This window comes from Oryzias latipes, chromosome 7 (assembly GCF_002234675.1).
Source record: "Oryzias latipes chromosome 7, ASM223467v1".
In the NCBI taxonomy this organism is placed as follows: domain Eukaryota; kingdom Metazoa; phylum Chordata; class Actinopteri; order Beloniformes; family Adrianichthyidae; genus Oryzias; species Oryzias latipes.
Window position 1 is genome coordinate 25,924,967 of NC_019865.2, and position 23,314 is coordinate 25,948,280.

The 23,314-nt window shown below is 40.7% G+C and overlaps 2 protein-coding genes across 3 annotated transcripts in view; both read left to right on the top strand.

Moving 5' to 3' along the window:
• The first annotated feature begins 101 nt into the window (after window positions 1-101).
• kansl2 (KAT8 regulatory NSL complex subunit 2) lies at window positions 102-18,077 on the top strand. 2 transcript variants are annotated; one of them, XM_004071016.4, is made up of 10 exons: window positions 102-208; window positions 2,284-2,541; window positions 2,701-2,873; window positions 2,996-3,110; window positions 3,396-3,559; window positions 3,642-3,805; window positions 6,864-6,954; window positions 10,011-10,264; window positions 11,059-11,259; window positions 17,679-18,077. In XM_004071016.4, the coding sequence occupies exons 2-10, from the start codon at window positions 2,291-2,293 to the stop codon at window positions 17,748-17,750; spliced, it is 1,485 nt and encodes a 494-aa protein (XP_004071064.1). In that variant the 5' UTR covers window positions 102-208; window positions 2,284-2,290; the 3' UTR covers window positions 17,751-18,077. The 2 variants fall into 2 exon arrangements, with proteins under 2 accessions (XP_004071064.1, XP_011475923.1); XM_011477621.2 differs by lacking the exon at window positions 102-208 and adding an exon at window positions 254-492.
• A 607-nt stretch (window positions 18,078-18,684) lies between these two features.
• Window positions 18,685-23,314, top strand: part of nckap5l (NCK associated protein 5 like) — a 53,278-nt gene continuing 48,648 nt past the window's right edge. Inside the window, exon 1 of the mRNA XM_011477622.3 lies at window positions 18,685-19,058. The gene's annotated coding sequence lies outside the window, so the exon portion shown is untranslated. The remainder of the gene's footprint in view (window positions 19,059-23,314) is intronic.

Below are 23,314 nucleotides of genomic sequence, written 5' to 3' on the forward strand. Positions count from 1 at the left end.
AATTGTATTCACTGCGTCGGTCAGAGGGCGGTTACGTGGTCTTTTGAGTTACATCTAGACTAGCCAATGAACCGTCTCCTGGAGTAACATTTCGACCAATCAACTTCAAGGAGGTGGGGCTTATTGACATCACACAAAGTCCAGCAACGATTCAGGGAGTGCAGGCAAGTCGTTGGAACGGCAGAGTTAGCATATTGCACAGCGGAAGGTAGGCAGTTTTTCACAAAAAGCGATGCGTTTCTGCTACTATTCTGGGTCTGAGACATTTTAATAATGACATGGTAGAAGACAAACCACTGTTTTATGTTTTCGAATTTGATTTAATAGCCTGGAAATGTTAAAAGGAAAGGATAGCATGTGGTTTAGCCGGCTAGCAAAGATGGCGCCTCCTTAGCCTAGAGGATGACGCAGTAGATGGAGGCGGGCTGGAGCGCCTTTCAGCGCGTTGTTCGAGTCAAACAGACGTACTTACGTTTACGTCGACATTTACATGTATGTAAAGTCTACTTATTTGGTTATAGTGGGTTATTTTTTCTTATTGTTAATATTATATTATTAATATTTTATTTTTTGTCAACATAAGCATACATACTGACACACTGTCTGCAAAAAATTAAAAAGGCTAGCTTCTGTGTGACTGTTGTTGCGTTATTGTTGTTGAGCTGGTTGACCCAACGTGTCGGACGTTTACCCCTGTTTTTAGTTTCTGTGGTTTAATGTTGGAGCAGCAATACACATATATTCAGACAGAGCGATCAGTTTTTTTCTATGTTATGTTATTTAGCGATTTACTTTGGCCAATTAAAAGATTATAGGTGTTTTGATTTTTTCATTGTATTTTGAAAGCAATGGATCTAACTATTTTTTTGGTGTCCGTGTTGCCATAAAGTCAGTTTCTTGTTGAATTTTGCGAATTACGAAATTAATTTTAATAAAAAGAAGACATGGTGGGAAAAGGTGGTTGAAAGAGAGCAATGATTTGACAATTTTGCCTTACTGATGCTTCTTTGTCAAGATTAAATATCCCCCTTTTTGTCTTGTTATGGTTTTCACAACAGTTTAACATAAACGTGTTTTATTCAAATTATTGAAAAATAGTTAAGGGTAAAGAAAAAATGTAATTTCTTTCTTCTTTTTGGGCTATATATTTACCAAAATATATATGTAATATACCGCAATCATATCTGTAAAAATAAAAGTTATAGAAATCTTGTCTTTTTTTATTTCAACGGGCCTATATTATTCAAAAATCACTTTTTTGAGCTTTTAGGTGTAGTAAAATGTTCATTCCTTATAAAAAATAACCACAAGGCGGTATTTTGACCCATTGACTGATCTCTGAGTATTCCTCCTAAAACCTGCTGTCTGAGCACCAGCCCCTCCCAATCCACAAAAACAAGCTGGTTCTCACATTGTGATGTAACAAAGTGAGGCAAAAGTTTGGATCTTGTTTGTTTTCGTGGGAGAAACGCACTCTAGGTCAATGCCATGAATTGGGGGGCACTCATATGGAGCAAAAGGGGGTTACTTATGGGTAGGAAAATGAGCTGCAAAAATACCTAATATTTCGTTTAAAAAAATCATTTTTTTTTGTGCCAAAGGTAACGTATCATTTAAATGCTTATTGTTTACTCTGAAAGGCCTTAAAAATAGCACGATATAGGTCCCTTAAAGTAATGTTTTGCTTTTTATTCTTAAGATTTTGGTTCATTTTTCAATAAAATACATTTCTTTTGTCTTGACACAGAAAAGACCACTGACTTCTTTCTAAGGGTTAAGTGTATGTATGTATGATATCTTAGCCTTTTTAGTAATACTTATTCTGGGCTAAATCTAGTCTTTGACCTCTTCATGCTGTATGTCACTATTTTTGCATCAGCATCATTTTCAATGGAAAAAACATTCTGAATGATAATAGGGTTAGGCATGAAGAGGCTTTTGTTTTCTTCTTAATTTTAAACTGTTATTTTTTTCAGTAGAAATTTATTATTTTCAGCATCACAGAACCAAAGAATTATGAAAAGCAGAACTTGTTGATGTAAGATCTGCCAAAGTTTGTGGTTCAGATTTAAAATGCAAATTATCAAAGTGTCTAGAGTAAGAGGTAAAAGATGTGTATGTTCCAAAGATTCAGAAGATATTTATGTAAAATTTTAATGCAATAAACCTTTAAATTTATTATTTTCTGTGGTTTAAGAATACTACTGGATTATTTGTTTCTTAAGTGATTTCTAAAGTAGTAGAGAAATATGCTTAGTTTAAGTATTTACTTTATTTTCCCAGACTTGAAATGAACAGAATACGAATTCACGTTTTACCCTCAAGTCGTAACCGGACAACCCAAGCAAGCCGACCCCAGGAGCCCCAGGTCTGCTCCTTCACCCAGCGACCATGTTCACAGCCTCGCTTGGAGGGTCTGGAGTTCTGTATGAAACACATTCTGGAGGACAAGAACGCCCCATACAAACAGTGTAGCTACGTCTCTGCCAAGAATGGCAAGCGCTGCCCCAATGCTGCGCCAAAGGCCGAGAGGAAAGATGGGTGGGTGGAAGGTCATTTACATCAGCTGGCAAAAGAATGAAACAGCAGTTGTATTTCTGCCCTGTGGAAGCTCAGTCACAGGGCAATAAGAAAATCATGTAATAAACAGTCTGTTTGCTGCTATTAGCCTAATTTATACATTTTTTTTTTTTTTGGTAGAGTAACATTCTGTGCGGAGCACGCTCGTAGGAGCGCCATGACCCTCCGAGCGCAGATGAGGAAGACTTCTTCTGGTCCATCTCCAGAGGCTTTGTTGTCTCAGCTCAGTAGCTACAGTCGTGGAGAGACGCAGAGTCAGGACGGAGGGCGCTCCGAAGCTAGCCGAGTTCTTGGTGAGAAACTTTGGCTTCATTCTGAGGTTTTTGACTGTGGTTTAATTTGTTTGAATGCAATATATATGGCTGTGATGTTTAGAGATCCTCCTAAAGTGGTAAAAATCCGTTCCTTGTTTCAGATGAAGACAGTCTTAGTGAGGAGGAGCAGGGACCTTTAGCGTTAGATCAGACCTGGAGAGGAGATCCTGACAGCGAGGCTGACAGTGTAGACAGCGACCTTGAAGACCCTCTAAAGTAAGTAAAGTAACAAAAACTACAGACACTATAAAGTTTACATTAAAAGTTCAACTAATGTCTGATTTTTCCTGTCAATTACTTTTTTGTACTCTGATGTTATACAAATCTGATAGTTTGTTTATAATGGGTGGAACAAAAATATAGCATAAATATATTAAAACTTTTGTTCAAAATGTTTATTTAATTCTTACCACTCCATAATGTATTTAAAGTAAAATATACGGTTGTTATGTGTTTATGTGTGTACAAGTAGTCATACTTTTTGACCTTGCGTACTTGCAGGCATGCTGGAGTTTACACTGCAGAGGAAGTGGCGTTGGTCACACGAGAAAAACTGATCCGGCTGCAGTCCCTCTACATCGACCAGTTCAAACGCCTGCAACACTTACTCAAAGAGAAGAAGCGCAGATATCTGCATAATCGCAAAGTGGAGCATGAAACTCTTGGTAAACAGAAACTGTCTGTTAAATACATTTGATAAGCAGCCAATCCTTTTCAGCCCAATCATAGCTTCTATGTCGGTCACAGGGAACAGTCTGCTGACGGGGCCTGAAGGTCTGTCAATAAAGGAGAGGGAGGACTTGAAGAAGCTCAAGGCTTTGCGCCGATACCGTCGCCGCTACGGTGTGGAGGCGCTGCTGCATCGGCAGCTGAGGGAGAGGAGGTTGGCGGTAACGGAGGGAGTCCCTCAGGTGTGAACTCAAAAGCTAATAGAAGAGCCAGTTATTTTAAAGGGCCTGTGCCGTGCAAAATCTGTTTTTTAAGCTTTTAAGTGTATTGCAATGTTCATTCCTCACGAAAAGAAACCTCAAAGCGGTATTTTGATCCATTTACACATTTCTGAGTGTTCCTCTAAAAACCTGCATACTGAGCTCCCAACCCACCAGAACGAGCGGGTTCTCACATTGTGACGTCACAAAGTGAGAACAGCCCCTCCAGGAAGAGTTTTCACTGCCAGCACTGCTTCCAGGCTAACACACACACTTCCTCTGTGGAGCTAGCTGCGTTTGGCAAAAATACTTTCCTTTTATATGCCCAATATGGACATCTATCTTTGCAAAATATCTTTGGATGTTGTTTGTTTTCGTGGGCGAAACACAGACACGCTGCCGAGGCCGACTCTAAGTTGACGTCATGAAATGGGCGGCACTCGGAGGTCGAGTCGTCTTAGTTGGAAAAGAACTCAGGAAAATAACTATTATTTAATTTTAAAAAATGGGTCTATCGTGTGCCAAAGGTAATATATTATCAAATACATGGATGTAGTTTACTATGAAAGGCTTAAGAATAGCATGGCAGATGGCCCTTTTAAATGTTTTGTTTAATAAAGTAAAGAGGAATCATTCCTTTACACAACACACCGTTTATTCATACTCATTTTGAAATCAGGTGCATTTTGTTTGGTTACTTTGATCACTCATTCCATTTTCAGGCACAAATAATTAATATTAATACAACATATTTCTACTGTGCTTTTCTGACATTCCAGGTCACGACATATTGAAAACAGTCAAAATACTTTCAAGAAAAGAGTAATAAACAAACCAAACAAGAGCAAAGCTATGTTCACACTAGGGTTGGGCGATGTCCCCTAATTTGGCCGTTGACGATGTTTGCTGTCAACCATCGGGATGGACGATGACATCGTCGGGGGGGAGGGGGGGGGGGTTACATTTTTCGTTCTTGTATAACTGCTATTCGTTATTTTGCTTTTTTCATTTTATCTCCCAACTAATGGTTAATCCGCGATGATCCAGTTTAAATTAGGGAAGTGACTTTAACAGAAAAAGTAACAAGCAAGATAGAAAAGAAGTGTAGTCGCTCCCGCACTTAATTAGTGAAGTGGACCGGCGGAGCGCGGACTTAAAGCTTTGTGTTTGATGGGAAGGGGGGGGGGTACATGAGCGGTATGTGAGGGAGATTTAAGACTGCGATCCGTCCCGCAGCTCTAGGGGTACAAGCAACCGAACTCAGAACCGGGTCTAAAAGTGTGTCTCTGAGCACAGCTCGGATCGTCAGCACACACAGCGGTTTGAGCATCAAAGCAGAAATGTCGCTCAGTCCTTAGAAAACATTCAATCAATCACGCGGATTTGTGTTTCCAGTCCAGTACTAAATAAAGGCTGATGTTATTCTTACACGTTTACGTGCAGCACCACCCAAAGCTAATGTTGTTAGCCCGTGTTAGCATACTGCTAATCCTGGCTCCGTTCAGAAAAAGCACTGACCACACGGATTAAAATTCAAATGATGAGCGAACAGGTGTTTGATAATAACCGTAACATTATTAAAAGCACGTTTAGAAGATCATCTCGTATTTTACCGAGCTGACATGTCAATGTATAGCCGCTCGGTGCTGTTATCGTTTTGTATTGAATTGTTACATTCAATAAAGTTTGGGAAAAAAAAGCCGCTCGGCAGAAGTTGTATCCCCTTCCGGTTTTCAAACTGCGCATGTGCGAATACTGCGCATGTGCGAATGATTTATTCCGACCGAAATTGTGACCTTAGTGAACGTTTTTATATTCTGAAAACATTTTTCTGGGCCCATGTACACGGTTGGATTCTAATCCGACCATTGATCCCATCAAGATATTTTGTACATGTAACCGCGGCTTATGGTGTCGACGCGCAACGTGGCGGGGGCGTGGCATCACGATGGTGGTCTCTCCATCGGGATGTCAGTCACCCATCACGATGGACGATGATATCGTCCATCGGCACAACCCTAGTTCACACCAGTCTCCACTTCTGTGTTTTGAAAAGATATCACTGCCTAATTCAAGTCCCTGAATTGTCAAAGTTCAACTGGTTTAACTTCACGTTCAGTCGCCATGTGTTTTCCGGTGAGCCGGAAAACTGACTTAAACACTTGTGTGGTGACGTGTGAACTCAATAGTTTTAAAAGTGGAAGCCTGAAACGTACATATGTGATCACTTTATCCATGTAAGATGGAGGAACTAACAACAAATACAGATGAAGATGAACTGGGAGCTTTGCTTAAAGTGCATTTAGTGCCAATAATTAGCCTTTCAGGGAGCCAAGATCCTAACCACTTAGTGATGTGGATAGCTAGAAGTCTGTCCAGCACCATGGAAGTGTAAAATGGCATCAGTGGCTGCTCTTAAATCGAGAAGAATGAGAATTGATTGAAGACCCAAGTCAATTGCTAGGAGATATTATTTTAAAATAAAGCAGCTTCAGTAAAATGATGAGGCTAGCTTAAAGATGGACATGAAGCAACAGCTCTTTTTAGGAATCTTAAAGAGGAATGAGAGAAAAAGGACGAGGTAGAGATGATTCAGATTGCTGTGGTCTGCACCAGAATTGTTCAGTAGGGGAGACACAGCAGCTGTTTTAAAGTGATGTAAACTGAATGAAAGCTTAAATAGTGGCATGCTGGCCAGCTGATAGGCGTCTATCTGTGAAAAGACCAAATATTGCCACCTACTGTTCCAGTATGGGTAGTAATTTTGACAGTGTGTGAAAAATGAGTTAGTGTAGTCAGGGACAGGTAGCAATCCTCTTCCCATCGTGTTTTGATGGAGAGATGGTTTGCTGTGTCTGAGGTCTTTACACCTTTAATTTCCATTTCACCCATTTTTGTTTTTCTGCTTTAAAGCAGCCACAAACATGTTTTTGTCTGTGAAAGCAGAGCATTGCGTTTTGCCTGGTGTCAAATGTATTGACGTTAAACATTGTGACTTTTTTCTTTTTCTTTTTTAAATGACTGTTTGTCCAACTTCCAGAACAAACCAGCAAATGACACATGCATCTCCTTCATGGAGGGAACCAGATGTACCAATCCTTGCCTTCCAATGGCTCGTCACTGTGTTTCACGTATCCTTTCCATGTGAACCATCTTTAAAGTATTATCTGTTTCTTTACATTCTTTACACTCCTTGCATTTCTGTTATTGATTATTTAAAATCTTTTTTGTTCCTGGCTCTGATCAAAAGCAGTAGTTTGTTGTAACTGCTGTTTTTCTAAAGGGCCTAAATTAACATCCTTCCTGTGGTCTGTTGATTTGTCCTCGCCTGTAAAAAAGGAGCTAATCATTTCAGTTGGAAGGAACAAAATAATTACACTTTTTAACCTTTTTTTTTTTAATGAAAAGGTTTTAAATTTTAGTCACCCTGTTTGGAGAAACTGTTGCTTTGACAGGATTCTGTGTGCAATTCTAAATTGTTTGAGCCTTTAAAAAGACAGAGAGCTTCTATCAATGGGTAAACACTCATGGAAGACCCACTCCAGTACGGCTGACACTAACGACTATTTCAGTAGTCGATTAGTCAACGATTATTGTTTATGTAAATTGATGTGCAATTTTCTTTTTTCTAAAATGTGATAGTGGTGGTGTTCAGTCCGTGGAGGTCAAGTAAGGCACTGCTAATGCTCAGCATATGGGGCTTTCACAAAAATTTAAATTTTATATGTATAGGTTATGAATTTCAATTTCATCCTTATAAAAGCGAAAAAAAATTTAAGGTTGCAGGTAAGCTATATTTCAGCACAAAAGAAAAAAGCCATAATTTGCTGGCAAGCTATGGGGGTTCTGATCCCTGCACTAAACCATCGTCCAAGCCAGTGTTTTTTAACCAGTGTGCCGTGGGAGATGGTAAAGTGTGTCGTGGGAAATTGCCCTCATTTACTGATCTAAAAACATTTTCCATCTCCAGGAAATCAGCTCTTTGTTCATCCAAACAGGCCCTGATAAAACACTGAGAAGTTAGGAATATAAAAGATCTTAAAATACTTATTTCTTTGTGTTTATTTGATTCTATTAAAGACATTTTAATAAGAATGACGGTACCGCGATTTACCTGCAGCTATATTAGTTTGCGGAAAAGTCCCGCCCCTTTAACTGTCTCCGCCAATCATTCTTGAAGGCTTAATCACATGTCATCAGTCTGACCAATAAGAAGTGGTTAAATCTTCACTTCCTTGTTCTTAATTCTGCTGATAAAGTCTCTCAGTTCTAACAAAAATACCAGCTAAAGCTCGTCTTAAGCGGTGTAGCTTTCCACAGAATCCGGTGTCAGACCGTGGAACAAGTGAACAGAACAATGAAGCTCAGAGTTTGTCTGCCCTTTTTCGGCAGTTTTCACACTACATCTCCCATGATGCATTGGCTTAAAGGGACAGTGTCTCAGCGCACAATGAGTCGTCCCTGTGAAACGTCTTGAAACCACAACAAACAAACAGTTTCTAAATTTTCTAATTTAAATTTTATTTCATCTCTTAGAAAAAACAGCCGCAACTTCCTGCTTTTCCGGCCACAATTATCACAAAAATGCACGTGAGATTGCGGGAGGGGGGGGCTGTCGGTCAATACAGACCATGAATTTCGCTTTTTTTTTTGGATGCTTGTGTGCCGCGGGATTTTTGTCAAGGTTAAAGTGTGCCGTGCACCGTTCCTGATGTGCACTGGCTCCCCCCCGGTCTACAGTCAACGGCGCAGACCAGAATTTAAGGCTCACTCGTCCGGAACGCCTGTGATCGCGCGTCGCTTGCAGGTTTTTAAGTCTGGTCACCATCTCTACGTACGAATGGGGCATTGATTGATCGCGCACTGGAGGTTCAAGCGATTGAAGGTTCTCACGCTGGAATGCAGCACTGTGACCAATCGTGGGTTTAGCAGTGATGTGTGGGTGACGTCTGCTTCTAAACAAAGATGTACCAGCTGTTGAAAACACGATCACGAAGGAGACAGTAATAATTGCGGTTTGTGTCAGGTTGAATTTATTTATAGGAACAGAACTGTGAAAAAACGTCTGGAGCAGGATTTACGTGATTTGCGCTGCATTGATTTTGCGCTCCGAGCCTCTTCCTATTGTAGGTGGCGGACGAGCGCTAAAAAAAACAGTAAATGCACAAAAGAACAAGAATCTTCTGTCGTTACCTGCATGTCTGGCTCTTGTCTGATGCTAATGCGTGTTCTTAAGACCGCATAGAGAGCGTCCTTGAATGCACCACGCGCGGTTGGTGTGAATGCAGCAAGAAATGCAAGTTCTTATCTGTCGTCTACTATCGTCGAGGAAAAGCTATACTGCCTCGTAAAGTTCTTGTTGTTCTTTGTGATCCCAATGACTTTGTGGCTGGTGGTTATTATAATTATTTAAAAAACGTCAAAAAAAAAGACTCATTGACTGTACAGAATAGCTGACAGCCCTACACTATTATTGTAAAAGCGTTCTCAGTGGTCTTTTAATCATGATGATGCCATTTTGAGGTAAAATTTAAGAAACTGTCCTTTTCTAGGACATAGTTTCTGCAGAGCGGCAGCACTTCGCCTCTCCATTGTGGGCAGGACGGTTGGCGTGGAGTAAGTCTCCTCGTACTTCCCGTCATCCATCTGTTTACACGCTTTCCTGCTAGCTTACAGCCGCTCACAACCCAACCTAACATTAATGGTGCAGGAGTTAATCCTGCCATACAGTCAGATTCCAGCTCAGACTAGGAAAACAAAGATGGAGGTAGCCATCTACAAGTGGACGCATCAGAATGGAGCGGAGCAGAGAGCTTGCGGGTGGTAGAAGTTACTACAGCGAGCTTCAAGCTGCATTTTTTTTGTCTGCTCCTGATTCACAACAACTTGAATTAAGAGAGACTCAGAAACACAATTTGACGTTAATTTTCTTTATATGTCCTCCATTATCAGAAAAGAACTTTTTTCAAAACACATTTTCATTGGAGTGGGTTTTAAGCACAATGAATGGCTTCCGGACAAAAAATGGCAGAACTAATCCTTGCATAGCAGGCTGGTACTTTCCACTCACTGCAGCATACCAACAAGAAGTTAGTTATCAATAAGCATATGACCAAGTCTTGCCCAATGATGTTTCCTGTAAATGATAGCAAAGATAACACATTATCCTTGACAGCCAGATGCTCAGACATTTACCAAGACAGCAACCAGGTTCTTTTCAAAATCTGTCCCGGCATTAAAGATGTCCCGTGCAGCCGCACGGTGCACATGGGTCAGTCCGACGATCCGCGCTGCCTTCTTCACCTCGCCTTGCCTCCGCCCATGCACCAGCCTGAGGAGGAACCTCCACCGCAGGAGCAGTTCACACCAGCAAGCAAAGACATGTACCTCAGTGCTGCAGAGCTTCAGCCCACAGAGAGCCTTCCCCTGGAGTTCAGTGACGTACGTAGATGATGGGCTTCATACTTTGTTCCCTTCCTAACTTGAAGCGGCCGTGTTTTATGGACTCCAAAACAGAATGTTTTGAATGTCACATTTTACCACACAAGATTGCAGAGCTGTTGGGGAAGTCCTTGCAGATGCTTCACACATGACATTTCTGCTAAACATTCTGACATCAGTATTGGATAAACACGTTTAATTACAGCGACAAGCACAGCTGCCTGCTGCGGACGGGAACAGAGGCACCGTAGACGTGTGTCAGATACAGCTCTTATCGCACTGTTTGGGGCAACACACACACCATGCTGCTCTCTTGTGTTATTCACACACCATGTATTTAAACCGACAGAGGAACTGTCATTGGTGGATAAGGCAAAACGTCAGAGGGGTTCATGGGTCAGAAACAACCTGCAAGAACTCCCTATTTGATTCTGCAGGGCAAAAAAAGCAGAGCAACCTAATGGTTTTGTAGTTGTTTTGTTTCCACACACAAACCTAACAAAGAGGGTTCAGTGTTGTGTGGGTGTGTAGGAAGACAGGAATGTTGAGGTGTTTACAGTGACACCTCAAGTCGTTTGCGGAAAGTGACTACACCTGTGCGTGCTGAGCTAAAACCGTTTTGGTAAAATTAGGTCGAATTAAAAGTTTGATAATTTACAAGAACTCAAAAGAACCTGTTGACGTCCTGAGCAGAAATACAGAATAACAGTCAACAGGATGTAATTGGAGGCGGGAGAAAAGGGCCAGAGATTTTGGAGCTGGAAAAAACCCAATGTTTTCTCCGTCTTTAACAGGACCTGGACGTTGAAGGAGACGGTATGCAGGGCCCGCCATCACCTCTGCAGTTTGACACAGCTCTCGCTCTGGAAGATCAAACTATCAGAGCTATTGCTGAAGCGCCAATGGACATCCTAACCGGAGAAGAACCGGTGGACCTGGATGCCTCGGGACAGGAGCTTTCCGAAAGAGATGTGGATGCCATCATGGATGACCAGGTTAACTTTGACTTTAGAGGCTCAGCATCTTGAGTTTTCAGTGGTGTTCAGCGAAATGTATAAATATGTTCTCATGAATAAAATCTGGCCTTGTTCAGGCAAAAGAAAACGTTTTTCCCATTTTTCTAAAGTTCAGGTGCAAAGTCATGGACTCCATATGGGTTTAGCTGATGGAAGTTTGTAGATCTCCTTTGGATGAATCGCTTTAAAAACGATAAAATAGCATAAAGATGGCAAAGTTTCATGTCTGATAAAACATAAACACAGACTCAAATTGGTTATGTAGCAGATTTCCCAAAGTGATTTCATTTATAGTGAAAGGCTCTGTCAAGCAGAAGCGGCGCCAAAATGAGCGACAAACGCCATGTTTAAGCTGAAAGAAAGGGATATTATTTATGTTGAATGTTGATCCTAAACATTGATAATTGTTCACTTGATTTTTTATAATTAGATTTTGGTCTGTGTTCCACCATGACCTGACCCCTAAACCAACTTTTGTGAATTCTGTCAACTTACACAAACCAGAAATGCTTGAAATGACAAAAAAAAAAAAAAATGTTATGTTCTTCATGTTATGTTTTCATAACATGAAGCAGAGTGGAAACAGCCTTTACATGAAAGGATTCATTAGTCCTGCAGCAGTGAACTGATTTTCTGGAGTGCCAAAAGAATAAAAACAGAATAAAGACAAACTTTATGGATGCACCTTAAATGATTTTTGAACAGAAAATGAAGTCATGAGCATGTTGGGGTCAGTACTTGTCGTGGCTTTGGGAGCAGAGCGTCATGTCAGTGATGCTCTGTAGAGTCTGACAGCAGCAGGGAGGATAGGTCTCTGCTCCTCCACGCAGAGACGGTGGATCAGTCGGTCACTGAGGCTCTTCTCCGGGACAGACGGGTCGTTCTTTGGTCCTGCGTGGATGTCAGTTTAGTCAGGACCCTTCCGGACTTCTTGAACACTTTGTCCAGCTTTCTCCTCCCCGTCTCTGTGATGATGCTGTGTTGTGCTGGTTGGCTGAATGACCCCGTCACTCAAAAGGACCACAATCTCAGCAGGAGACTGACTGCCTTGGGCCTTCCTAGCAGCTGGTCCAGTCTAGTGCATTGTTCAGGTAATCACCCAAGGATCTTTGAGTTCACTCTTTCAATGCTCCTGCCCTGGATGATGAGGAATGGCAGACTGGTGTCTTAGTGTCACATTACTGTCTGACACACATCAGTTTTATTCTATATGTTATCAAGGTTCCCCTTCCAGACCCGGATCACATCCACCAGCATCAGAGAGCAGCTTTGTCATCCCTGATAGATATTATATTGACCTGACATTGCATCAAACTGGAGTGTTTGCCCTGGAGCCGCTTTGGCACTTTTGCTTCCAACAAGTGTGGAAATGCTCCAGGTATCGACGGCCTTTTATTTGTTCAATTTAAAAATATTTAAAACATCGGTGAAGGGGCATTCGATCATGGATCATGTGCTGACAGTGATGCTAGTTTACCAGCTTTTCTTGAACAATGGTTTCATCGTTATCAATCCAACTCCTTAACCAACTTCACAATGTTCTGGTGAAATGCTGTGTCATGGTGTGAACAGCAGAGTCATTGTGGAGCTGTAGTTGATGCCCAAGCTGATCTCTAAAGGCTTTTGAGCTTTTGTAATTTTACATTTTCATCCTTTTATGGCAAAACATGTCCTCATCTAAGTAAGTACACCCCCTGGATAATGTGGTTTTAGCCAAAATCTAAATTGTTTTAATAGAAAATTAAACTTACATAAAAACATTAATAATAAACATCAAGTTAAATTAAAAAATGTTGATTTACCTGCCATTTTTGCAATGGAAAGTACTGTTTTTTAAGGATTTGAGGCACAATGATGTCCAACAAAGCTGGTGTATTGCAGTGTATTTCTCCTCCCATGCAGGGTTCTGGATGCTGGAGGAGAGTGATGCTGCTTTTTGAGTTTCAGCTCAGCAAGCAACATTGTCTGTCTCTCTCTGCCCCTTAGGAAGGCAGCAGTGAAGTTAGCTGTTGATTTACAGTGTGAACAAACAAAAGCAGAATGATGGTAGCATCTGCTGTTTCAAAGCACAGCAGTGGAATCACCGTAACGTCAAAATGTTCCATACACTCCTGCTTTTACTCTTATTCCTTTGGGACACCGTCAAGTTTATAAGTTCCAACATCACTCCAGAGTACGCAGTCCCAAAATCTGTTTTTAGCATGAACAGCAGAAAATGTTTTTCTTATTATGTTTTAAAACATGCAAATGCTGTACAGTATTCTGTCACTTCAGAGTAGTTTCTGAAAAAAAAGGGTGCTAATAAACAAGGCTTATTTGCATGTTGTTTTTTTTAATGGCGTGCCATAAAAAATCTTGGTTTGGTCTCATTTAGTTAGTATGAACAATCTGTTAAAGAGAAAACTACTTTTTTTTTTAGAGAAACAACAAATGTCCCCAAGTAAAAAAAAAAACCTATAGAGCAACAAAGTCAAACCACTAACATATTTGCATTTTTCAACTTTATAAAAGTTGAAAATGTTATAAGCCTAACACTTCCCAAGAATGTACGAGACAAAAGGAGAAAAAAATGGTACGGTAATATGAGAAGAGGCAAACCACCACAAATCTAAGTGGCTGCAAATAAGAGAACTTGCATATTGTGTTACATTATTTTTGTGTTAAGCTATTGGCTCTTTACTGATTCTTATTTTAGGCACTGAATGATAAGGAATTTATCCAGGTCACTAATGTCGGTCACACTGTTGCAATGCCCAGATTCGGCTCTCTTTGCTTTTTGGTTCCTGCAACGAGTGGAATTTTCTCCCAAGTCAATCCAACGACCCGTTTTTTTTAGATCCCCTCCCTGCATGACTTTTTAAAATCATTTTACGGGTCTTTTGAGAGTGAGATTTTAAATATCATGAACTCCTCTCTACAGACGGGTATTTTTCCTGCTACCTTTAAAACTGCAGTAGTGAAACCCTTTCTTAAGAAAACCCATTTAGACCCTTCAGTTTTTGATAACTACAGACCTGTGTCCAACTTGCCATTTTTAAGTAAGATTTTAGAAAAAACTTGTTTTTATTTAGCTGAATGAGTTTCTCTTACAAAACCACATTTTTGAGATAAACCAGTCTGGTTTTAGAACGAACCACAGAACTGAGACGGCCTTGTTAAAAATCGTTAATGATGTCAGATGTGCCTTGGTTTCAGGTCAGATCTCAGTACTAGTTCTGTTAGATCTAAGCGCAGCTTTTGATACTGCTGATCACCTGATCCTTGTAAACAGACTTAAAAGTCTTGGCCTTTCAGGGACTGTTCTCAAGTGGTTCGAATCGTATCTCATGGAGAGATACTTTATGGTAAGTGTGGACACACACTTTTCTGGGGTCCATGAAATTAATTGTGGTGTGCCTCAAGGTTCCATCCTTGGCCCCTTGTTTTTTAACATTTACATGCTTCCTCTGGGGAATGTCATCAGGAGCCACAGTTTTCATAGCTATGCTGATGATACCCAGCTGTACATAACTATTTCTCCTGATGACATAATACCAAAAGAAGCACTTTTTAACTTTGTCTTAGATGTGAAATTATGGATGGCAAATAATTTTCTGCAGCTCAACCAGGAGAAAACTGAAATTTTAGTTATCAGTCCTGAAGCCAAGAGAAAAGAACAGTTTCTGAGGTTAAAAGAACTTTCATTAAGTCATTCAGAAACAGTCAGAAACCTTGGTGTTATCTTCTACTCTAAGCTGACTTTTATCCCCCACATAAAACAGGTGGTTAAAACTGGTTTTTATCATCTTAGAAATCTGGCTAGAGTCCGCCCACTACTCTCTCTTGCTAATATGGAGACGCTAATGCATGCTTTCATCATGAGTAAAATTGATTATTGTAACGCCGTGCTTGCTGGTCTTCCAAAAACCAACATTAGGAACCTTCAGCTTTTCCAAAATTCTGCTGCTCGAGTTCTTACAAAGACCAGGAGGCGGGCTCACATCACCCCAATTTTAAAACCCCTGCTTTGGCTCCCCATGTGCTTCAGGATTGATTTTAAGATACTTTTAACAGTTTTAAAAAGTCTTAACGGTCTTGCACCTTCTTATTGATCAGATCTTTTAGTAAAGTATGAAGCCTGGCGGACCCTGAGGTCCTCTGACACTGGTCTGTTAACCATCCCAACTGTAAAAACCAAAACCTACGGAGAAACATCTTTTCAGCACTATGGCCAGAGGACCTGAGTGTCACGGTTTTAGGTTCTTTGCCTTTATGTTCTAGTTGTTTTATGTTCGGGCCTGTTTGAGTTACTTCCTGTTTTATTTTGTAGCATTTCCTGTTTTGTTGTCGTTTCGATTTTTGCCTTTCCCCATCAGTCCTGAGTGTTTTCACCTGTCTTGTTGCCTTGTATGTATTTAAGTCTTGTCCTTCTCTTCCTCCTGTGCTTGTCCATATTATGTCATACCCCGAGTTCCTGTGTGGTTTGAGTTTTGCCTGCCTGTTGCAGTGGTTTTGTTTTGTAGTTTTTGGTTTATTTATTGAAGTTCCGTCTTTCCTGAAACCTCCTGCCTCCTCCTCTCTGCACCTGGGTACTTCCTCCCTTTCCCCTTCTGTAACACTGAGAGCCGCAGAGAGCATTGAAGTTTTTAAGAAAAGGCTCAAAAAGGCTTGTTTTTGTGCTTGTTTATTTTAATTTTCATGCTTGTTTTTATATTGTTTAGTTTTGTTTTAATATAAAGAACTTTGTGTTATTCTTTTATATGAAAAGTGCTTTATAAATAAAGTTTGATTGATTGAACTAAAAAAGCTGATAGGAGTCCTCCCTTCAGATTCTAAGCTGGAGGGGTTCATTAGATCAGACAGACGTCGTCTTTCACAATCATTCTTGCCTCCATCTGCACTTTCCTTTAACAAATGCCTTTCAAATAGTTTTTTACTATATTTTGTCCCCCAATCTATGAGAATGTTAATGATTCTGCACATAGTTTCTTGCTGTATTTTGAAGTCCCACTCCAAGCATCTCTTTGAACCATTGTAAAATTGTTCCCAGTGGTTTTTAATTATGATGATGCCGCTTTTAGCCAAAATCCCAAAAACCTGTCGTTTTTCTAGGAGATAGTTTCTGCAGAGCGGCAGGAGTTCATTAGAAAGTTGTGGGCGGGACTGTTGACGGATAGTATGCCTGCAATAAATTCATCCTTGTTTACACGCTCTCCAGCTAGCTTGCAGATCCTCACAACCCCAATGTAACATTAGCGGTACAGCAAAAATTGTGAGCAATGTTTGAGCTATCCAGCCGTACACAGATGCCAGCTTAGAAAAGGAAAACGGAGACGTACATGGATCTATTGGACTGCAAGTGGATGCATCAGGAAGGGTGCGGAGCAGGAAGCTTGTGGTCCGCCGATTGGAGTTTGTACACAACAATCTTTTTCAAACTGCAAGAGATACACAAGACAACAGTCTTATTCTTAATTTCTTTATATATGTCCTCCATTATGAGAAAAATGCCACAAGAACATATTAAAAACATCAACAACAAAAATAATTACATTGGAGTGGGTCTATAAAGATTCAGTTTTTATATATGTTGCTGTTTTTTCTTTTTTTTTAAGGGATGATATGGGGTTTTAGTTGGACACACTGTTGAGCTGCACAGGAACCAATCGTCAGCCAACAATAACCCCCCCCCCCCCCCCCCCAAATAAAAAAATAAAAAACTGAGACTTCCTCTGAAATGAACCCATCAGGTTCAGATAATCAGTAAAGTCTGCTCGTTTAGCTGAAAAAAGGGAGGCATTTGATTTACTTTAGTCGAGTCCAAAACATTAAATTTAATGAGGATATGTATCTTTTTGTCAGTCATTTCAGTCGTCTAAAGTTTATTTGAACATTTTCATGTCACGTTATGCATAAAAACGGATATCCCTCATATTAAAAGGTCCAACTTTTGCAAAACATGAGCAGATTGAAGGAGAAGAGCAGTCTGGGCTTGACAGCTGATTTTCACATGTAGAAACGTGTAACCCTTGTGCTATCTTGTGGGGTCCAGAAGACCCCACCCTTACATTGACGTGTTCTCCCTACCATGACAAAGGTGGAAAGATTTCATGTAATCCATGGACACCAGTGAAGATCACAAATCATTGAAGAAAAAAGGTTCAGAGCACTGTCTAGTGGGTCTAGATGACCCAGCTCCCAAGTTACAAAAGGGTTACAAAATATGATCAACAGTTTGGCCTATTAATCCATAAAATGATGCAAAGCATGAGGATTTCTGTGATGTTTTGCAACCCTCAGAATGGTATTCAGAGTTAAACCCAGGTACCATTTTTGTAAACAGAGTTAAAACGTTTGTGTTTTGTCACACCTTAAAAAAGAAGGAAATAGACGCTTGAACTTCTTGTTCTTCCACTCAGGTGGCGTCAGAAGATCCCACAAGGAGCTCGGTTCCAGACGTCCCCACTGCTGCAGGCCACACTTCACAATGAGCAGCGCAGATCAAACCAGCTCAGTGACATGGAACTATCGGTTAGAGCTCTCACTTCTGTTTTTATGCAACGGAAGAAAAATGCTGAAAGACCAACTTTACTTCTCTAACGCGGCCAGATTTACTCGAGATCCTAAAGAAATCGGAAAGCTCCAGTTTGTGTCAACTCAACCAACAAATGTGTCATTGTACTTTACGCTTCCAGCTGTGGTTCCTTCTAGAATGGATTTTGACAAACATAAATTTCTGAAAATGTACCTGTAAAACAATGTTTCTCCCAGGTTCTTTAAAAAAAAAGTCATTAAAGTTTGTCCAGTTTCTACAATGACATTTGTTTGTTCCTTCTTAACCTGTTGTGAATCCCTTAGCAAAATGTAGTACATTTAATAGAATGTGTATGTGTAGTGCAGGAAGTATACTAACTGAATACTTCAGAATAAGTTGGAAAATTTCAAGTTTACAATATATAGAGTTAAGGTCAAGTTTACTGCCTCACTTTTAATACAGACTAAGTACTGGTAATACAGACTAAGTAAGGTACTATTTAGGCAGCTCAGATGAGGAAAACAAAGACAAACATGGATCTATATGTCTGCAAGTTGATGTATCAGAATGGAGCTTGTGAGCCTCTGACTGGTTTGTAACAACTACACCCCTGTTCAAACTGCATTTTTTCGTCCGCTCCTGATTCACAACGATTAAAGAAATACTCAAAAATGCTAATTTAAGCTTAATTTTCTTCTTAAGTGTCCTCTGTCATGAGAAAAATTCTAAAATTCCATGTTTTAATACCCAAAATACAATTTTCTTTGGAGAAAGTGACTGAGTGGGTCTTTTAAATTTTAAGCTTTTGGTGCCACTTTATGGAACGTGCCAACCTTAAATAACAAAAGGACATTTAGCCTATAATTTAACGAACACCTCAGTCAGTACAGCAAAAGAGCATGTTTGGTTTTGGCAGATAACATTTTCCATGTTCCCTGTCCTTACAAACGCCATTTAAAGCGGAAACAAACATGTTCCCGCCAGACGTCCTCGTGAGAGACACCGTTCAAAGCGACTAAGCGGCACGTTTCCTGTCCTCGCGCTCTGAAGTTGCGGGTGAAGTTCGGCGGAGGGGCCTTCCTCGCGGAGAAAGCGGGGCGGGCGGCTCGCGCTATGACATCACTTTTCCTCCGCTCAAACGTTCACTTCGCCGGGCAGAGGAGGAGCGGCGGCCGCCGCGGCGCAGCAGCAACGACGCTCCACACACCGATGGCTCGCTCGGGATCAGTCACGGCGCCTCGACGACCACCTTCAACCGAACCAGGTGAGCATTTTTCTGAGGTTAATGTCAGCCTAACGGGATGCTTGAAAGCTGGCTGGGTTTGAACGGCAGTAGAGGTTTGCAGCCTTGATAATTAGCATGTTTTTTTAAGCTAGTTCAATATTTTTTTTGTTTGGCGGAGGGGAGAAAATAGGTCGCTTCTCCTCCCTGGGACCTCCGGGTGTGGAGAAAGGGCGTTTCAGCTTCACTCTTGTCGGAGGACAACCCGTTTGAGCTCGGTGTTTCAGGTTCTGGAGGCCTTTAAATTAAAAACAAGTCTTTCTTCGTGGTGCCTGAAACACGCCATGTCCCGCTGACTTGGCCCTGCCGATAAGGGGGAACAGGGAAGGGGAAGCAGACCCGGAGCCGAGTCGGTGGGTGGTTTTTCCATCCAGCATGCATGATGGAAATCAGCTGCGGCTCCTTTAAACGCCTCCTGTCAGAGATCCAGGCTGCAGCGGGTGATGCTCCTCAGCCAGAACCAGAGCCAGAACCGGCTCCCGGCGCCGATGGCACCGACGCTTGACCCCAAACACTGCGAGCAGACAGAGGAAACCTGAAGTTAGAAGGCAGTCTGAACCTGTACCCATGAGAATCTCACGTCAACATTCTACTTCTACTTCCAACTAGAATATGTAGGATTGCATATTGGGATATTTTAATCATCTAAAGTTGGACATTAAAGCATGCTGGGTATTTTGTGTTTCCAATCAAACCCAGCAAACTGATATTGAGACTGTTGCTTGAGTATTTCTTTCCTTTAAACAACGTGTTTTTGTAAACCATCATAATGGGTGTGGCTTCTCATCAAAAGAACCCTTACTTTATTAATGATAGTCTAATTAATTCGTGATTATGATAATAATTCCATTTAACGATTGCTTTTCACTTTTAGTAATCTGTTAATTATTAAAATTGCAAAGAAAAAATCATTAGGTATTTTGAATTTGATAAAAATTCTCCATACGATCTTGGCCTAGCTGGAAGGTCAGTTTTAAAGCTTTGGAGAGGCCAACCTTAATGGATTTTATCCTGTTTTTTTGTTCAGGCTTGACATCAGCTGCTTTAAAGGCAACAAAATGCACGAGAAAAAGCTGATTAACCTCTGATTTCTTGAATGCACATCTGTTTTAACAATAGGTAGAAAAACCTACCTAGTAGTGTCCAACATCCACTGTCCATCTACACGTAGATTCAGTTTGAGCAAATGTTTTTTTAAAATTGAAGTTGCAGATTGTAATAGTCTGTTGTTTAATGTACTGCCACAAATCGACTTACCTGTGTTACTCAGGCACCTGTACGGTCTAAATCTCTGATTTCATCCTAAATACCCACTCCAATGAAAATTGTGTTTTTGGTGTTGTTTGTTTGTTGCATTTTTCTGATGATGGCGGACATGTATGAATTCATAATGTTGTGAATCAGCAGAGGACAAAATGCTGTTTGGGAAAGAGTTTATTTGAGTGAGCTACAATCTCTCTGCTCCGCTCCATTCTGATGCATCTGCAGGTAGTAGACCAGATCCAAATACGTCTTAGTTTTCCTCGTCCGAGCTGGAATCTGGGTTAAAACTATACGGCTGGATCCAATACTGCTTGTACATGTAATGTTAGGTTGGGGGTGTAAGGGGGGGTAAGCTAGCCAAAGGGCGTTTAAACAGATGGGTGATGGGAAGGGGGGCGATGTGGATGTTTGAGGCTTTAAAAAAAAAAAAATCTCTTAACTGTTTAAAAAAATAGTGTTCTTAATGTTGCTGCGGAAGAGTTAGATTCAATCTGTGGCTGAATTTTTAACCTTTTCCTGCAGTTTTCAGTCATTGCGTTGCTCAATCCATCCTTATCAAATAAAACAAATCTTTAAAAAGTCAAATGACAGTAAGGGGGAAAAAGCAGCCTCCAGAACCTGACTGTAAATAAGAACCTCAAGAGAGAATTGAAGCACAACATTTCATTTTTTTCCGCTATAAGACGATTATTTTGACTGAAGCATTTCATTTGAATCAGGTGTCTGCAGCCTACATTAGTGAGCGTTGACCGCGTGTCGCTGCATTGTGCTTTAACAAAGCTGCTTTTCTGTAAGGGTGACTCCACATTCCTCCCAACAGTCACGAGAAAGGGATTGTTTTTGTTTTTGGTTTCACCCGTGAGGGTGACACAGGTGCCGCTAACGCCATTTAGTGGCAGAGATTACAACAAGATTTTGGGCGTCTCTTTAACCGGTGCATAGCTGTCTTAGAGATAAACGCTCAGGCTCAATGATCAGTGACTGTTGTCAGACACAGACTCATACTGGTTTTTGTCGTCTCGTGGTTTTCTGAACAAACGGCGAGTGGGAATTGTGAAGAAACGAGCACAAAATGACCATCTGAAGCCTCCAGAAGTCGGGCTGTAAAATATTTAAGTTTTGCCGAAGAGGAAATGCTCGATGAATCTTTTAGTGATTGCAGGCTGCTGTCTTCCAATTCTGCTTCTTGCCTCTTCAGGGCCATCTGTAGATGTTGGTTTGCAGTTTTTGTTGTTGTTGTGGTGATTTATGTCATTTTAGCCCTTGTGCTATCTTGTGGGGTCCAGATGACCCCACCCTTGCATTGACGTGTTCTCCCTACCATGACAAAGGTGGATAAAGGTGGAAAGATTTCATGTAATCAATGGACACCAGTGAAGATCACAAATCATTGAAGAAAAAAGGTTCAGAGCACTGTCTAGTGGGTCTAGATGACCCCACTCCCGATGTTAACCTTGGAGGCACGTTAACGTTGGGAGTGGGGTCATCTGAACCCCACAAGCTCAAGGGTTAAGCAGTATGAATCCAGAAAGCGTAAAACAACAAAAAAAAAGATGTCATTCATGGAAAGCGATTTTGTTTCGTTAGAAGTGTTTGGAGAATGTTTAGATGATGTTCTAGGCTAGTAATATATTTATACGGTTTTATCTATTTCACGATGGGGAACGCGTTTTAAAAACGGGTACCCGATGTATTTCCCGCCTTTGCTCTTTAAACAGATCAGGTCTAACAATGGAGTGTTTTATATTCAGTATTATTGTCAGGAACTGGTGGTGGAGGACCCAAAATGCAGGAGACCAGGCTTGGAAATAAAACATTTATAAAACAAACTGAAACATGAAAAAACTATAGGGGCAAAACAAAAAGGTGACACAAAAGAGCAGATGACCTGACAAGGATGACCAGAAACCAAGACCCTTAAATAGGCTGAGGGTTATGAACTGAAGTGAAGACGGCTGTGGATCATGAACCTGAAAACCAAAACAATAACCGAAGAACAACACCACAGAATCCTTACAATTATGTGTTTACGTTGTGCAACACTCCTAACTTTCAAAATCCATACAGTTAAATGAAATCTTAACCACACATTGTCTGAAAAGAATAAGCGGCTTAATATTTTTGTCGATTTGTCTTGACGCTTTTCATAAAAAGCACATTTTTAGTCTTGTCTTCCATTTTAACAACGTAAAATATACTTTTTTCTTCTTCAATGTTCTGTTTATTTAAAAATTGAAGTAAATGATTTGTTAGTTATGGATAGTGTGTGGGGTTATTCAGTGTCAGAGCAGTCAGAGTCGGCGAAAACTGTTGTGTGAATGGGTGTCTGATTGTGGCCTTTGCGACAGACTGGCGGCCTGTCTAAGGCGTAAACGCCATTGCTCAACTGTGGCCGGGTTGTGCTCCGGCAGCCCCGTGACCCCATCAGGGATAAAACGTGTTAAGAAAATGGATGGATGGATGCTTTATTGAATAATACTAAAAAATACCTTGCATGAAAAATGAAAACATGCACATGGTCTCCAAAGGATTTTATACAATTTGACAGACCAAATTTTCTTCAAAGCATTATTCAGCATGAAACTGTCTTTGTTTCAGTGCCATCTGTGTCACACATGTTATTTCTCGTTAGACATGTCCTGCAACTATTTCTATCCAAAGTTTAAAAAAATATGACGATACTAAAAGTAAGAACTTAGAAGTAGTCAAATCTGATTTTTGACGCTTTTACTTAGCTTATTTATGAGCACCTATAAAATTACATTTAATTCTCATTTTTTTCTATTGTTGAGTAGAACCTTGGAGACTTGTGAACGTCCTGTTGTTCCATTGGTGAATATTTCAGTTTCCACTTGTTCCTGTTTAGCTCTATCTATGGTCCCAGCATTTTCTCTGTTTTTCCATCAGGAAATGGTTCAAGTTACATGTTTAGTCGTTGGTACTTGTTCAGGAGAGGTTCTGATGGAGATGAACCG

Excerpts from the sequence above, each read along its gene's own strand:
- kansl2 (XM_004071016.4), top strand. The coding sequence starts at position 2,291 with ATGAACAGAATACGAATTCACGTTTTACCCTCAAGTCGTAACCGGACA. Across the intron at positions 2,874-2,995 it reads CGAAGCTAGCCGAGTTCTTG|ATGAAGACAGTCTTAGTGAG; the intron begins GTGAGAAACTTT and ends TCCTTGTTTCAG. Across the intron at positions 3,111-3,395 it reads GACCTTGAAGACCCTCTAAA|GCATGCTGGAGTTTACACTG; the intron begins GTAAGTAAAGTA and ends GCGTACTTGCAG.